The sequence below is a fragment of the Rana temporaria genome, chromosome 4, assembly GCF_905171775.1.
Source record: "Rana temporaria chromosome 4, aRanTem1.1, whole genome shotgun sequence".
Lineage (NCBI taxonomy): Eukaryota > Metazoa > Chordata > Amphibia > Anura > Ranidae > Rana > Rana temporaria.
Window position 1 is genome coordinate 267,368,323 of NC_053492.1, and position 18,381 is coordinate 267,386,703.

Sequence of the window (18,381 nt, forward strand, 5' to 3'; positions counted from 1 at the left end):
CCTTACTGTGCCCATTTGCAGCCTCATGTACGGTACCTTGCTGCATATTGTACCAACTTCTCCCGCTGTGTTAACTGTAGACGGCAGCCGTTGCCGCAGAGTGGGCATTATCCGATGGAGGACGCATCTCGTCAGGGCACCTGGTGTATTGCGGGTGTATCGCGCATGCGCGAGCACGTCCTTCGTTCAACGCACAATAATCCCCCATCACACACCAAGAAAGATGTTCTCGTGGACATGCTCGCGCATGCGCAGCAAAGGCTGCCGACTGGTTAACACAGCGCTCCCAAGTGAGACTTGAGTATAAGTTGAGGGGGGGATTTTTCAGCCAAAAAAATTTGCTGAAAAACTTGGCTTATACTCGAGTATATATGGTATATATTTTTTATAGATATTTTTATTGGGTTTTGAAATTGGATTGAAAAGTACCAAAAGCATACAAATGACTTTTATACTTCCAGTCCAATTGACCTCATCACAATTATACAATTGTCTTAAAGTATAAGGGGTCAGAGTTCACCTGCTCTTAAAGCGGAAATTACATTTTTGGGTGGAACTCCGCTTTAAGTTTAGTTAGGAGGGATACTAGATTCAATTAATGCTTTAAAGTGGAGCTTATCATGATCCATAGATATTTAAGCACATACAGGACATTATTTTGGGAATATTTTTGTTGAAATGAATAGTCTGGCGACAGGATCTCTAATTTTGATCTCAGTGTTCAAATGCAGTTATAGAATGCCTATGTCAAAAAAACATAATGTAAAATTACCTTCCATTCACACACCAAGTGCATTTGAAGTCAAAGCCTAGTTTAGGCAAGCAAAGTTAGGGCAAGTTTACTTTAAATGACACACTCCTAGAGGGCTTCTACTAGGTACTGTAAAAGAGAAACAGAACTCATATGGCTGCATCTGTTCCAGTCTACTGGAACCAGTGGCATAGCGTGGGGGGCAGGGGGGACCGTGGCCCCGGGCTCAACATTTAGGGGGGCGACATTTCGTGCCTGCCTCCACCTAATTTTCATTTTCTGTGTCCCCGACCTCCGGCCACCATGTTTAGTGTCGGCGCCCTGTGATTGGGCGTATCGGGGTCATGTGCGGCGTGGGGCTGGCCTGTCTGCGATCGCTCTAGAAGTCCCGCCTCCGCACATGACTGCCATATGCCCAATCACAGTGCGCCGGGAAACGCCAGGAAACACTGAACATGGGGACGGGAGACAAGCGATGTGTGAGCCACCAGGGCCGCTGTCTAAGTTCCCCTCCACCTGTCCCTCTGCTCTGGTATGTGTGTGTCTAGCAGAGCGGAGGGGCGAGGCTCGGTGGAGATGGGAGCATGGAGCAGCGTGTGACACATAGAGGCGGAGCCGAGCCGGTGCAGCGTGAGCGTGTGACACATAGAGGCGGAGCGGAGCCAAGCCGGTGCAGCGTGAGCGTGTGACACATGGAACGGTGCCTGCAGCAAGCGGAGGCTGCAGCATCTGACACATGGAGCCAACTGCTAAGGAAGGCAAATACTGCAGTTTCCCAGACCAGAGCTCAGACATTCACCAGGTGATTTGTTCATGAAAACCCAGTCATGGCAGAAGCAGGACAATAAAAAAAGTTTTGTTCAGGACAGAAACAAAAAGCAGTGTACATGGATCACCCAAGGGAACAGTATTGATCACCATTGCACATTTTAACAAAGTGGAGTACACCTCAATAGTCTAAAAGCAGGTGCCTTATACAACCCCAGGCTGATATGGAGCTCAAAAAGCATCCAGCTGCCATATGGGGATTCATTCAATCTAGAGAAACATCACTGTGTAAAGGAAGATGCAGCATGCATCACAGAGGCAAAAAGGCAATCAAATCAGTTTAGAATTACATACCAGATGGCAGCAGCCATGGTGTCACCTCTGGGAATAGCCGTGCATTTAGCAGTGCATTAATCCCAATGCCAACCATAACACCCACGCAAGAAGCCTATTTAAGGGTCCGTACAGTGGGATCTGCACCTGGGGAGCCCAAGAGCAGCGTGATTTTTCAGGTGTGACACCCAAGTGATTAATATCTTGCTTACCAGATAGCCGTGACTGTGATGCACAGTCTCACCTAGCCCAGGGAACCTTATTCCCTGCGCTATCTGGTAAACAGGATATTAATCACTTGGGTGTCACACCTGAAAAATCACGCTGCTCTTGGGAAGACTTGTATCACTCACTACTTCTCTGGCAATACCCTGGTTTATTTTGGGACGTATTATTCACCAAACTTTATCTTCACTTTCTTGGTAAGCAATTTGTCTTTTTTTGGGAGTTAACCTTTTACGGATTTGCTTTTGAAATTTACTCTTTACGGAAATTGATGTGTTCTTTTTGGACTCTGCATTAGTTTTCTTTTTAATACATTTTTCACATATCATTTGTTTACATTTCAAGGATTAACATTTATTTCACACATGGTTTTAACCACATAGCGCTGCACTCTTTCCATTTTTTTAACACATGACCTATCTGACCCCTACACTGACCCCCTGACACACCTACCTGACACATACACTGACCTTACACCTTTGTTTTAATTATTTTTTCATATATTTATTTTTCACATATCATTTGTTTACATTTCAAGGTTTAACATTTATTTTTACACATGGTTTTAACCACATAGCGCTGTACTCTTTCAATTTTTTGCTATCTATCCTAATTTTTTTGTACTGAACTTAAGTGCCAGCTGCTTTCTTATACACTTTATCATAATTTCTTTTATTACCTTCTTAAAATAGCGCAGCGTTAGCCTTAGGGCTTCTTTTTTTCTAAGGTCACATGTGTTGCAGGGTAAAGTGGAGTCAGGGCGCAGCCAGGGGGAGGGCGACAAAAATTCTTGCACCAGCCCTGGTGGTCAGTGTAGTGTGAAGGGTAGTGGTCAGTGTGCAGGGTAGTGGTCAGTGTGGGGTAGTGGTGTGCGGGTTAGTGGTCAGTGTGTAGTGGTCAATGTAGGAATCGGGTAGGTCAGTACAGTGGACAGGTAGGTAAGTGTAATGGTCAGTCTAGGAATCATGCAGGTCCGTGTAGTGGTCAGTATAAGAATCAGGCTGGTCAGTACCATTGTAGGAAGGGAAGAGACTCAGGGAGTGCAACAAGTCCGCAGGTTAGGGGGGGCGCAACGTTCTTGCCTTGCCCCGGGCGCTGACAACCCACGCTACGCCACTGACTGGAACAACTGTATTTACATATTGCTGCCTTGTAGTGAAAATGTCAGTTTTGCATTTAGAAAGGAATGAAAATAAATCACCTTTCTATTTTCACAAGGCTAAAATATTCTGGCCATGTACTGATCGTCTTGGAGTCCAGGGGAATTTCAACATCTCCACTTCCCAAGTTGTATATGTAAACCAAGTTATTGCGCTTAATAGCGAGACCCATGTAGTCTGATTTGGCCTATAAAGAAATAAAAATAAGTTTATATAATTTAATAATCCACCACACAAAATATTTTTTCTATATTTAACCACAGCTGGACTATGCTACTTCCTGTTCTGTGTTGCACCATAGCCTGTCTGTAAAGTGACACATCTGTGTTTCACAGTGCTGCTGCAAAATTACATTTCTGAAGGAAAAAATGTCATTTAAAATTGCTTGCGGCTGTAATGTATTGCCGTTTACCAGCAATATAGAAAAAAAACAGCGTGGGTTCCCCCCTCGGTCCATACCAGGCCCTTTGGGTTCTTTTATGTATTTTAAGGGGAACTCCACTGCAAAATAATAATAAAAAAAAAAAAAGCGTGGGGTCCCCCAAAATACATACTAGACCCATATCTGAGCATGCAGCCTGAAAGACAGGATAGGGGGGACGAGTGAGGTCATATGCCCTCAACATGGGGAGGATGCTTTGGGGCCCCCAGATCCTGGCCTCCCTATGTGAATGGGTATCGAGACATTGTACCCATTCACCAAAAATAGTGTCAAATAGTAAAAACCACAAAAAACGGTTTTTGACAATTCCCAAAATGTACATCGATCGTCAATCACGCTGTCCGATGGACCCGAAAAAAAAAATACTCTGCTTCCATGGGAGGGCTCTCGCTGACTGCTGTCTTTTCACTGGGACAGCTGTTATATAGGCAAGGGCGGGCCATCCGGTGATGTAACTGGATCACTCATTTACATCACCGGGTGGCCTTGCACTTGCCTATATAACAGCTGTCACCGCCAAGAGACAGCAGTCGGCGGGAAGCCTCCCATAGAGGCGGAGCTTCTATTTTAAAAAAAATTGGGTCCGTCGTGTGGCGTGATTGAAAATGTATGGACATCGTGGGACGCTTTTTTTTCTTTTTTAAATAAAGGAATTATCAAAAACTCTCTTTTGTGTTTTTTAGGGAGCTTCCAGATTCCGATAAGCCCCCCGCCCGCAGACTCCCACAACCACCGGGCCAGGGTTGTGGGGACGAGGCCCTTGTCTCCATCAAAGCACCCTCCCCATGTTGAGGGCAAGTGGCCTGGTATGGTTTAGGAAGGGGTGCGCTCGCTCCCCCCCTTTCCTGGCCTACAAGGCTGATTGCTCCAAAAATGGTATGGATTTCGAGGGGGGGGGGGGGAACCCATGCCAATTTTTAAAAAAACAGTTCCCCTTAAAATCTGTTCTCCACAACAGTTCCAAACCCAAAGGGCATGGTATGGACTAGAGAGGGGGGGGAACCCATGCCATTTTTTTCCTAAATCTTTCATAGGGTTCCCCTTCACCACTTTACAGTATATAATACAGTACAGTATATAATGCAGTGTATTGAAGTGGTTAAGGGCACACTGTATTATATACTGTACACTGACTGCACGGTGTGTGTGTGTATATATATATATATATATATATATATATATATATATATATACAGTATCTCACAACATTTTTGTAAATATTTTAATTATATCTTTTCATGTGACAACACTGAAGAAATGACACTTTTCTACAATGTAAAGTAGTGCGTTTACAGCTTTTATAACTATGTACATTTTCTGTCCCCTCAAAATAACTCAACACACAGCCATTAATGTCTAAAGCAGGAGGGGTGTTTAAGTGCCCAGTAAGCAAGTGGTTAAAAAAGGCCTGGATTCTTTTCTTAAATGCACAAAATATAATGGGATACTAACATTTATAGGTAAAGTTGATCCAGGGAATATTTGTTTGCCTCTTGGGGGATCAGGAGGATTTTTTTTCCCTGCTGGAGCAAATTGGACCATGCTTTGCTATGTTTTTTTTTTTTTTTTTGCCTTCCTCTGGGTCAACTATGGCTATGGGATTGTGTATATAAAATTGAATATTTTTTTTATTGGTTGAACTGGATGGGCATGTGTCTTTTTTTTAACCAGACTAACTATGTAGCTATGCAAGTTTCTCTCATGGGTAAAGTCTAACATACCTTGCACTGTGCTGTTAAAATGCTGTTGTATCACCACATGGATTTTTTAATGTATCTCCTAATTAGGTAGTAATTGTAAATTGTAGTAGAAAGGATTTTTGGTGTGGCTACTTTTAACACAATGTGCAATACATGTAGTTCTACTAATCATTATAGAGATTTGCTGCATCAGTGTTTACCAGATTAGAAAACTCACGTTTGTTGCTGTGCAAGGTGACCAGAACAATATATAATTTCCTGATTTTTAGTTTACCTGTTATTTTTGTTTATTTTTTCTAATAATATCTTACATTTTTATGTCCAAGATACATAATAAATCTGTCTTGAGGCTGTTGTTGATGTGCTTCTGGATTAATGTATAGACTTATGGATGAGTAGGCCTTGAGGTCAGCAAGGTTTGTTTTCAAATTGACATTAACTGCTGATTTACCACCAAACTTCATTGACACTTGAACCTGAGGATAAAAATGCAGAGATTGGCAGTATATTAGGGGAAGTATAAGAAAACATTTGCTTTCACAGAGAATCAACAAACAAAGCATGTAGAATTACTAAATGAGTAGAGAATGTTATTTTAGGGGTTCTTTCAAAAAGTAGCAGTATGACCTTACTGCAGTCACACTACTGCTTAAAAAAAACCCTGGCACATTTATAAAGCCAGTGGAGTGTTAGTAAATTAAAGAAAAAAATTCCCAAGAAACAATAGGGCGAGAGGAGAGCCTGGACACATGACCCACAATGAAATGTTACCCGCTCTTCCTGCTCTCTGTTAAAAGTGTTCCCTTTAGTAAAATTAATATATTGTATTATGATATTGTGCTTACTTTGCCTATCCAACCATATGCAAGGCAAAATCCTTTTTTCTTAAATTCTGGTTCTTAAACACTTTATGTACCCACAGCTACTACCCTTTGTTCCACTTGACCCTCCCTTCTAGATTGTAAGCTCTAACGAGCAGGGCCCTCTGATCCCTCCTGTATTGATTTGTATTGTGACTGTACTGTTTTCCCCCCAATGTAAAGCGCTGCGCAAACTGTTGGCTCTATATAAATCCTGTATAATAATAATAATAATAATAATAATAATGTATGTTATATTTAATACCATTTGTTATGTTATTTTATGCTATGTCTGTTATTTGTTTCTTATAAAACTCTATGACGATATACAAGTAGATACAGAAAAAAAAGCAAAGGTGTAATATTAAACATATTGACAGTTTGGTCAATATAATTGGTCATATATTGCAGATTAAAGGACTATTTTGAAATGCCCACATACCTTACTGGCTACACTTCTTGTCTGTGCAATGAGCTCACGGATACGAAGAATGCTGGATGAAATGTTGTCCGATGGAAACTTGTGTTCCACAGTGTGCAGTTTAGTCAGCAGCAATGGCATTACATCTGTCAGGTTCTTCACTGCATATTTGTAAAGTAAATGACATGGCAAATCAGATTGATAACACAGACAGGTTATAACAGTGCTATATATATATATATATATATATATATATATATATATATATATATATATATATATATATATATATATATATATATATATATATATGTGTGTGTTATGAAGCGCACCAAAACCAAAATGAACAATCATTGTAGGTGAAAATGTAATTGTTTTTGCCAAGTAAATAATTTATTATTTGGACAATAAACCACTCTTGGGTACTCTTGGGGCTATTAATAAGGGTCATGGTTTGCCTTCATTTATTTCCTATTACCATTATCATAAGTGAAGTACATGGAAATTTGTGATGCAGACGTATGTACAGAATGGCGAAAAGTAGGTAGATTGGTGAAACAATAGAAAAAGTATGGTAAAAATGAACGTCACTCTTTTGAGCAAAGAAATTGCCCTCTTCTCTACTGAAAAAAATGAATTGCACATAGAATTCTTTCAATGAAATTATTTATTTTTACAATGCAGCTTTTCCTGGATTATATTAAGATTTCCCCAAATATGGAAAAAAAGCAGATACATTGTTCTGAGTAGCTTTTGTTACGACTTCTCGTCTCTATTACAATGTAACACACTCCCTGATGTGTTGTAGTTTTGTCTATATTGTTCCTGGCACCTACTGGCTTTGTGCTGTGTTATGCCCAGTGCCAGATTTAGACCTTGGGGGGGGGGGCAGGCACTCCAAGTTTGGGAGCCCCTCAACATAGACATTGTATGACAAATAAAAAAAAAGGGGGGAACTGAATTGAATGATAAACTACATTTGTACTAAAAAATATTTGTTAACACTTGTCTAATTTTTTCCCTCAATTTAATTGACTGTAAGAATACACATTACACAGGTAATTGGAACTGGCAAGTCATACATCACAAGTATGCAGCACAATATTTACAAAAAGTTTTTTTCTGCACTTCCCATCTGCAGAATCTTTAACTAAGGCCCCGTACACATGACCAAACATGTCTGCTGAAACTGGTCTGCGGGCCAGTTTCAGCAGACATGTTCAGTCGTGTGTAGGCCCGAGCGTGCAGGATTCCAGCACACATTTGCCCGCACACAAAACAGTCCGCTGGAATCCTGCCCGCTCGGACATGTTCGGTCGTCTGTACAGACCTACCGTACATGTCTGAGCGCCCGCCATCCCTCGCATGCGTCGAATGACTTCGACGCATGCGTGGAAGCATTTAACTGGCAGGCCCGCCCACGTCGCCGCGTCATTGTCGCGGCGACACCGCGTCATCATCGCGGTGACACCGTGGACACGCCCCGCGTATTGTTTACGCGCGGATTTCTGTACGATGGTTAGTACAGCCATCGTACAGAAATCCCCGGGCAGACATGTACGGTGAAAACGGTCCGGCGGACCGGTTTCATCGTACATGTTTGCCCGTGTGTACACGGCCTCACTCGATATGGCTCTCACTTGATTTGCCTCTCAACAACCAGTAGGCACAGAGTACTTAGTCTTTCATGGGTCATCGTGGTTCCCAGATAATTCTTTATCGGTGCCAATTTGCTGAACAACCTTTTATCCCAAATAACTAGTGACCATCATGTTCAAATATATTCTAGGAGCTACACCTGGAAAAGTATCAGCAAGCCCTTGATCATGTAATAAAACTGCCTGTTTAGATGGAGTGAGACGTGACCAGAGCTTGGCAAAGGCTGAAAACTGTACAATATCTTCAACAAATAAACTACTGATGTCTTGAAGGAAAATAAGTTTCATTTTTTTTATAAAGGAAGTCTGATGCCAACTTTGGCAGGGGGACCCCCTCTGGCAGAAGGACCCAAGGCAATTGTCCTTTGTGCCCCCTTATAAACCTGGCACCGATTCTCCCTAGCATATTCTGGATGTTGTGCCAGTATTTACCTTGGCATCTAGACGATTGTACCTGTCAAATATCTGGTATCCAGAAGAATTTGTGCCTGCAAAGTTCTGGATGTTGTACCCATAGTTGTTTTGGTACTTGTATTCTGCATCAATTGGCCTTTTTACCATATTCACTTCTTGCATCTAGTGGTTTTGTGTCCATGTTCTGTCTAGCATTTCGTGTTTTTTATGCCCATAGCCAATACATCAATAGCTGGATTCAGAGACGTTTACGCCAGCGTAGATACGCCGTCGTAACTCTGAATCTCGCCGTTGTAAATGTAAGCGTATTCTGGAAACCAGATACGCTTAAATTAGGCTAAGATACGAGCGGCGTAAGTCTCCTACGCCGTCGTATCTTAGGGTGCATATTTACGCTGGCCGCTAGGTGGCGCTTCCGTTGTTTTCCACGTCGAATATGCAAATGAGCAAGATATGCCGATTCACGAACGTACGTGCGCCCGTCGCAATTAGTTACGCCGTTTACGTAAGAGATACGCCGGTGTAAAGATAAAGCTGCTCCCTAGGTGGCGCAGCCCATGCAAGGTATGGGTGTCGGAACAAGCCTATCTTTTTACGTTGTTTGCGTAAGTCGTACGCGAATAGGGCTGTGCGGAAGTTACGTCACGTCGTAGGCAGTATTCGACGTATCTTAGGCATTCTATCCGACACATGCGCACTGAGATTCTTTCAGGAACGGCGCATGCGCCGTTCGTAAAAAAACATCAATCACGTCGGGTCACCAGTCATTAACATAAAACACGCCCCCCTGTTCCACATTTGAATTTGGCGCGCTTAGGCCGGCCCATTTACGCTACGCCGCCATAACTTAGGAGGCAAGTGCGTTGTGAATACAGCACTTGCCTCTCTAAAATACGGCGGCGTAGCGTATACGAGATACGCTGCGCCGCCACAAACTTATGCCAGTCTTTCTGAATCTGGCTACAAGTGTTATGCTGAGCTGTCAATTCATTTATGCACGGCAAATTCTGATATGCATCAAAACACATCAGGGTTTGGTTTTATTTGTGCCTTTTGGATCTACCTGATAAGGCCAAAAGCAATGTGCTAAGTGTTGTAGCCCACAGAAATCAATCACAATTCATCTTCAACCAACAAGATTATGTTAAACAAAAATGTAGTTGTTTGCAAAGGGTTGCTGTACATTGTGTGTCATCAGTGTTCATATTAAATGAGCTTTTCATATGTCAAGCTTTTCTTTTATACATGTTAGTATTTAGTAAAATTGTTCAAATTTTAGAGATTATTGGCTTGAGCAGCATGTGCAGGAAGACAATTGCTTACTTGTTTCTCCAGCTGCATTTACAACTGAGTTGTAAGCAGAAGCATCAAAATCTGAATTGCTTAGGTCTTCTTTCCACATGTTTGCATTTTTTGACATTGGGTCGGTCATCTCTGTCACCATGGCAGAAATATTTAGAGCTTTATCTGCTGTTAGTTTTGACTTTTCAAGACGTTTTCTAGTTTCATCTGTGTGAAAGAAAAGTACAAACAATGAAAAAGCATACGTGGAATTTGGAGAATAGGTGAAAGATTTCACTGCCATAGACCAGATTGCATTAGTAGTAGTCCTGAGTTAAAATTTACCTGTAATGAAAATTGCTTCTGCTACTACATTTTCATTTACTACAGCCTCTTAGGCCGCGTACACACGGTCGGTCCAAACCGATGAAAACGGCCTGAAGTCCAGTTTTATCGGTCCAAACTGACCGTGTGTACGGCCCATCGGTCCGTTGTTCTTTTTAGAACTTGCTTTAAAATCGAACCGACGGACCGCTGCCCGCTAGGTCCAAACCGATGGTTAGTATACAAAAGCATCGGTTCAAAACCTGCGCATGTTCAGAATCAAGTCGACGCATGCTTGGAAGCATTGAACTTCGTTTTTTTCAGCACGTCGTATGTTTTACGTCACCGCGTTCTGACCCGATCGGTTTTTGAACTGATGGTGTGTACGCACATCAGACCATCAGGCCACTTCAGCGGTGAACCGATGAAAACGGCCTGTCGGACCATTCTCATTGGTTTGGACTGACCGTGTGTACGCGGCCTTAGTTCTCCAGTTTCCCAGCAGGGAATGCTTTTTGGCATCTTCCATTGTGAGAACAAGGAAGACAAGGCAAGCCCAGTATCTCCAGTATTGAGATCATTTTAGGCAAAACATTTTAAGAATAGAAAAAGAAGACAATAGCTATCACTCAACTTATCCTTAATGATACAGGAAAATGCAGTTTTTGAGGGAAGAGAGAAGTCACAGAATAATGTTTTATTGCTCTGTCTTAGAATAAAATAAGTGCATGCATCAGTTTTGAACCAATGACCTTCATTTTCCTAATTGGAGTCAATTATTTTCTACCCTTAATTCCTTACTTCACCCCCGACTGCCCCCACCCACCAACTTGCTTACCGCTCAATTGATTGCCAACCATTTCAATAGCAAAATCGACATAATTTGCAAGGAGATATCAGATATCCAGCATTCAAATTCCTCCCCTACCCAACACATCGGGTCCAACACCACACTCAATACTCTCCTCCTTTTGCCCAGTTGCCACAGATGAAGTTGATAAACTCCTCTCCATGGCCCACCTCACTACTTGTCCCCTGGACCCTGTCCCCTCTCAATTACTGCGACCACCTTCCTGCTTTATCCTCAACTCCCTAACCCACATCTTCAACCTCTCCCTTTCCTTTGGGAACCTTTCCTTCCCTGCTCAAACATGCACTGGTTACCCCCATACTTAAAAAACCCTCACTAGACCCCACCTGTTTGAATTACTTAAGACCCATCTCCCTGCTCCCGTTTGCCTCCAAGCTCATCGAACGCCTTGTCCATGACCGAAAGAGTCGCTACCTCATGGACAACAACCTTCTCGACCCCCTACAGTCTGGCTTCTGCCCAAAACATTCTACTGAAAATGCCCTACTAAAAATCACTAATGACCTACTAACTGCTAAAACCAATGGCCATTACTCAATACTTATACTTTTAGACCTCTCTGCTGCCTTTGACACAGTTGAACACCTGCTTCTCCTCAGCAAATTACACTCCCTTGGCCTCCGTGATTCTGCTTTATCCTGGCTCTCCTTCTACCTATCTTAGCGCACTTTCAGTGTCACTTGCAACTCCATCTCCTCCGCTCCTCTTCCTCTTTCTGTTGGGAGAACCCAAGGCTCTGTCCTTGGCCCTCTCCTATTCTCACTCTATACCTCTTCCCTGGGCCAGTTCATAACCTCCTATGGCTTCCAAAACCCTTACTAGACCCCACCTGTTTGAATAACTTAAGACCCATCTCCCTGCTCCCGTTTGCCTCCAAGCTCATCGAACGCCTTGTCCATGACCGAAAGAGTCTCTACCTCATGGACAACAACCTTCTCGACCCCCTACAGTCTGGCTTCTGCCCACAACATTCTACTGAAACTGCCCTACTAAAACTCACTAATGACCTACTAACTGCTAAAACCAATGGCCATTACTCAATACTTATACTTTTAGACCTCTCTGCTGCCTTTGACACAGTTGAACACCTGCTTCTCCTCAGCAAATTACACTCCCTTGGCCTCCGTGATTCTGCTTTATCCTGGCTCTCCTTCTACCTATCTTAGCGCACTTTCAGTGTCACTTGCAACTCCATCTCCTCCGCTCCTCTTCCTCTTTCTGTTGGGGGAACCCAAGGCTCTGTCCTTGGGCCTCTCCTATTCTCACTCTATACCTCTTCCCTGGGCCAGTTCATAACCTCCTATGGCTTCCAATACCACCTCTATGCTGACGACACCCAGATCTATCTCTCCTCTTCTCAACTCGATCTCCTCATGGATCTCAAGCTTACTAAATTACATATCGGTGTGGATGTCACACCACTTCCTCAAACTCAATCTTTCTAAAATTGAGCTTGTTATTTTTCCTCCTTCACGCCCCCCCCCCCCCGTGACTTCACTATTAATATCAACAACACAACCATTCGCCCCTCCACACATGCCAGGGTCCTGGGTGTAATCCTTGACTCTGACCTCTCCTTCAGCCTCCATATCCAATCCCTGGCAAAATCCTGCCTCCTTAATCTCTGCAACATCTCCAGAATTCGATTGTTCCTTACTAATGACACCACAAAGCAACTTATTCACTCCTTGATTATTTCCCGCCTTGACTACTGCAACTCTCTCCTTAATGGTCTACCCTTAACATACAACTAACCATAACATACAAGGCCATTCACAACATCGCCCCATCTACATCACCAACCTCATCTGCAGATATCGTCCAAATCTTCCCCTCCACTCCTCCCAGGACCTCCTGCTCTCTAGCTCCCTTGTTATCGCCTTCCATGCTCAACTTCAGGACTTCTCCAGAGCCTCTCCCATCCTCTGGAACTCCCTGCCCCAGTATGTTCCGATCAGCCCCTACCCTGCCCACCTTTAGGAGATCCCTGAAAACTAATATATTCAGGGAAGCCTATCCCACACCCACCTAACAACTGTCCCCGAGCCACCCCCATAAAATCATTCTCTGCACCTATTACCTTTTGTACCACCACCCCCCCCGCCTTTAGAATGTAAGCTCTACGAGCAGGACCCTCCTGTACCGTTTTTATTGAACTGTACTGCATATTACATTGTATTACATTGTAAAGCGCTGCGTAAACTGTCGGTGCTATAAAAATCGTGTGTAATAATAATAATAGTAATAATTGAATGAGATATCTTGCCAGTTTTAACAAGTGAAATAAAAAAAAGAAACAGGATTTTACTTGGATGAGTAACATCATTGGATGATTGAAGCAAACACAGCTTCATTTTACTGTCTAAGTCATAATTTTCCTTTAGTAAGTAAACATAGTGTTGTGAACATTACACTTCCATCATGCACTTAAGAAAGTAAGGAAGGGGTCCTGCATATCATTGATGTTTAGCATCAATACTTACAGTATATAAGCATTTACTTTACAAACCGTGTCAGATGTGCCCCACTTACCATCATCTCTTATTTGGAGTTGGTCAATAACATTTGCCAACCTGTCACTCAAGGAAGTTTTTCTAGAAGCAGCAGCATCAACCCGTTTTCTGGTCTCAGTTAAACCTAAATTACAAGATTTTATGAAATGAGCAATACAATCACAAAGGAATATTTTACTTGATGTTTTCAACACCAACACTGTGTTAGGAAACTTGTTCTGATAACATCTCTGCACTTTTAAACTTTAAAGCATTATGCCACGTACACACGGTCGTTTTTTGTGATTAAATAAAATAAAATTTTTAAAAACGTCATTTAAAATGATCGTGTGTGGGCTTCACATCGTTTTTTGTCTTCAGAAAAATGACAAAAAAAAATTCGAACCTGCTTCGAATTTTTTATGTCGTTTTTGAAAATGTTGTTTTTTCTGTTGTTTTTTCTGTTGGGCTAAAACGAAATTTTAAACAACGTTTTAAACCCGCGCATGCTCAGAAGCAAGTTATGTGACGGGAGCTTGAATGGAACAGAGTGCCGTCGTACGTGTTGTACGTAACCACGCTTTGCTAGAGCATTTTCAGAAAACGATGGTGTGTGGGCAACGTCGTTTTTTATGATGGAGTTAGAAAAACGTCGTTTTTTTTTCATGATGAAAAACGTCATTTTATTTCATCACAAAAAACGACCGTGTGTAAGCGGCATTAGTCATATGTAGGTTAAAGAAAACGGAAAGTGACCTTTTAATACCCAACCATGACAGAGGCAAGATTCCATCCCTAGATATATGTGAAAAAGGAAAATAAAATGCGGGACTTTAAATGAAGCCTCTCTGTTAATACAAATTAACAGAGAGGCTTCATTTAAAGTCCCGCATTTTTTTTCCTGCTTTCTCATTAGTCATATGTGTTGTAGTAAATTCTGATCATGTACTTACTGATAATCTCTGAGTTTCTGAGGTTGATAGCTTGAGAAATAAGTTGATCACTTTCTCCTGTCTGGTAGGTAACTTGGTTAGCGATACCATCCACAGCCTGGAAGGATATTTACACATTTACTTGAGTATTTGAAACAAGCTGCAGTTCTAATATCGGGCAGAAGGAATATATTTTTATTTGAAAAAGATCACAGGTGCAAAAAATATATGTGGTGTGTTTAAGCGTACTATCTACCAAATAATGCAAATTCTTCACTGCAGATTCAGTTTCTCTGCACACCCAGCTACAGGTGATGGCTGCTCAAGCAGTTATTCCTTTCCTCAACATGCAAGCATTGTAAAAGGCAAGATAAAAAGATAAAACAGATAAAGATATTTAACAATCTACCTCTTGAAAATGGCAAGATCACGTGAATCTTCACTCGTTTAACTCGGCAATGAGCTTAATCATAGAGTTGTAAACTACAGCTGCATGGAGCAAAGGCATTTGCAATTGCAGAAATAAATCATAAATTATAACAATATGGGGGTATAGGACTATAAAAAAATAAAAAGGTAGGTGACTTCAAAGTGGCTTAAACCTTGATGCATCAGACTTAATTTTATGAAAGTTAGTTTAATATTTCAAGGATTGAATAAAAAAATCTATGTCTTTGATGAAGCATAGCCTACACACCATTTTCATCTCTTTTTAGGACAGGGTGTCCAACCCTTTGACCTTCCTAGGCTACATTGGAAGAAGAGGAATTGACTTAGGCCACATATAAAATACACTAACAATAACAAGCTTTTGTAATTGGATGAACTAGATGGACTTGTATGTTTTTTTAACCTGACTAACTAGGTAACTATTTAACTGTAAATTACTGTCATAACATGTCAAGTCACTGATATACTGTAGTTAATGTACCTATCTAAAAATAAAACATTAAAAACATATATTTTTTATTTTAAAAGTAAAAGAGGGCATCATATAATTACTGCAATATTTGACACTGGTTATGTGGTTCTATGGATGAATTCTCAATAAATTCTCAAGGTGCTCATCGGATATTTTGGTTCTAAATTTGCCCTTCGTGTGCTTCATCCTTGAAAATAATTGCTCACAAATATAGGTGCTGCCAAACACTGATGACATGAATAAGGCGTGATTGTGAAGAGTGGGAGATTTTTCTTTGGGAAGATAAAATTATAAAAGTCCAGTAAAGAGACATTGTCAAATTTTTCTTTAGCCAGATGTGTTGGCTAAGTGTAAATGCATTTTTACTAAAAAAATGCTCCACCCAAAAATCAATATTTTGAGTATGTTTATGATTTTGTGTTGGGTCGCATTCATAGCCGTCTTGGGCAACATGTGGACTGCAGGTTGGACACTCCTGATTTAGGACGTGACATATGACAAAGACATCCCTGTCAGATAGGAAAGTTTGGGTTTGTAACTCCTGCTCCTCCCTATCAGTACCCAGTTTGGACACACCTTCTTTAAGACTGATTTCATATTTTTGCAACATAAAAATAAATTCTTTCTTCCCCCTGACCCTATTGCACTATAGGCCATGTTACACAGCTACAATGCAGGCTTTGTTCCAAAGAGGAAAGAAACATCTCCATAGACTGCATAATCAACACATTAATTATAAGCTCACTGCAGAGCAATGTGGATAAATGAGCTGACATTAACACCCAAGAACTACAAGATCACAGTCATGGAATGCTTAGGAACAGGTGCTGATAGCAACAGGGATTCAGTAAACAGTGGAAATCATTGTGACTTACATCTTTAGCTCTGTCAGCAGCATTTGCAGCAATAACAGATGTCTCATTGGAATCTTCAACAAGAGATACAATTTTCTCATACACATTGGAGGCATCAAGTGCTTTTTGGACCAATCCATTTGTGTCAACATTCTTCAAGTCACTGTTATTGGGAAAATTATAGTGTAAAGACTATGAATGTATCTCTCCGAATAGTAAATCTGTCTAAGAAATATAATCAAGTCTGATCCATAATTACAATTTTCTTTACTATTTCCCTATAAATGAAATATTTAGACCTAACTGTAGTGATGTGTTTTTGTCAGTAGCGCCAATTCTGTTTTAAAACCTAATTACAACCAGAATATTTTTTTTTTCAGTTTGTGACCTCACTTGGGAGAATTACACTAACTTCATAAAAGATAATGGTGCTGGAAACAGGAGATTTAATTCTAATATAGAATTTCAACATAATTCAGTCCATTTAAAAAAAATTGAAGGGGTTCACTCAAAACAGACATAGAGGTTAATTAACTAAAGGCAAATAATCTGTTTACTTTGGAAGGGAATGTTCCTTAGCTTAGTGAATTTAGTAAAAATGCAATTTGTAAAGGATACCCAGTGTGCAAGGAAAAAAAAAAAAACACAGTATTGTTGCTTACACATAAATGGATGATGGCAGTGAGTAGAGCTTTACCTCATCCACTAAGAAAACCTCACTTGCAATGTGAAAATGTTTTTGCAAAGTAAACAGTCTATTTACCTTTAGAAAATTAAACCCATAGTGTTGAGCTTTAAACAACAATACATCTAAAATATAAAATATTACTTACTTTTCATTAATGAACTATGGTGGATATAATGCAACTATCTTGTGCATCCTGCTATACTATATCCAGACCATTCTTGTAGGTTTGTATAATAAACATCAACTTAGTATTGAAGATTCTAATGTTGTGTTGTCTTACCTTTTCAGCCCATCAGCTTGCCTTTGAAGTACAAGTGCATGATCCACAGCCTGCCGAACTAGGTCTTCAGCATTGCCAGATAAATTAGCTATTCTCTCCTGCAGTTCATTGTTAGCTCCATCTATTTCAGCATGGTGACCAGACATGTTCTATGTTAAAAATCAAAGTCAATATTAATAATTATTATCAAAATACTTTTTTTACTATAATCCTAAAGGGCCAGTTCATACAAAATATATATTTCACTTTTTGATAGATGCTGAATATTTAAACCACCTGACAAATTCTAATATTTCTAATATCTCTCAAGGACTCTGTTAGTTAGATCTCTAGGCTTGCATTCTTTGGTCTACATAGCTAATGTGATTATATGAGGATTTCCACCCTCCCTGTTGTATTTTTGTTACTCTGTAGCTCTACCCCGTACAAGCCACTAGTTCTAAAAAACCTCAGCCCCTCTAACACACTAGGTTGAGTGTACAAACATATAATATCACAGGAAATGCTTAGTACCCAGTAATAGTGTTACATCAAACAAAACAGGCATCAAACCAGGTAATAAATTCTAATGTAATATTGTCACCTAATATGGTAGGTACTGTAACTAGGCAAGCATAAAATGGATTTAGAATGGTTATCACACAATTTATCATAAAAAGGAAATAGCAGTAAGGACTAGGCATAAAATGACATTTGGCATCCAGATCAGAAGGAACAGTAGTAAGGCCACCACCTCAAGTACATCAGTGAGCAGTAGTAAAGTTTAATCTGCCGAGTACTGGAACTATACTGCCAGAGTGTATTTATGGAAACAATGCTAGTCCTAAATTGACTGGGTATGCACTGTTCAAAAGAAAAGAAAGATAGTAGAGGAGAGAAGGGGGAGCAGGGGAACAAAGGGGACTTGGAGGATCATTTTTACGAAAGGAGCAGTGCTTTGAGATGTTCTTCTGTCGGCTATTGTTAGGGCCCTTTAGGAGCATTTGTGCACTTAACGATAGACCC

At 40.8% G+C, this 18,381-nt stretch overlaps 1 protein-coding gene across 1 annotated transcript in view; it reads right to left on the bottom strand.

Moving 5' to 3' along the window:
* Window positions 1–18,381, bottom strand: part of LAMA4 (laminin subunit alpha 4) — a 151,842-nt gene that overhangs the window by 44,183 nt on the left and 89,278 nt on the right. The window contains exons 15-22 of the mRNA XM_040350260.1: window positions 17,377–17,525; window positions 16,430–16,571; window positions 14,654–14,750; window positions 13,741–13,845; window positions 10,056–10,241; window positions 6,682–6,821; window positions 5,691–5,855; window positions 3,279–3,424 (exon numbers count right to left, since the gene is read on the bottom strand). Of these exons, the coding sequence (XP_040206194.1) occupies window positions 3,279–3,424; window positions 5,691–5,855; window positions 6,682–6,821; window positions 10,056–10,241; window positions 13,741–13,845; window positions 14,654–14,750; window positions 16,430–16,571; window positions 17,377–17,525 (1,130 nt within the window). The remainder of the gene's footprint in view (window positions 1–3,278; window positions 3,425–5,690; window positions 5,856–6,681; window positions 6,822–10,055; window positions 10,242–13,740; window positions 13,846–14,653; window positions 14,751–16,429; window positions 16,572–17,376; window positions 17,526–18,381) is intronic.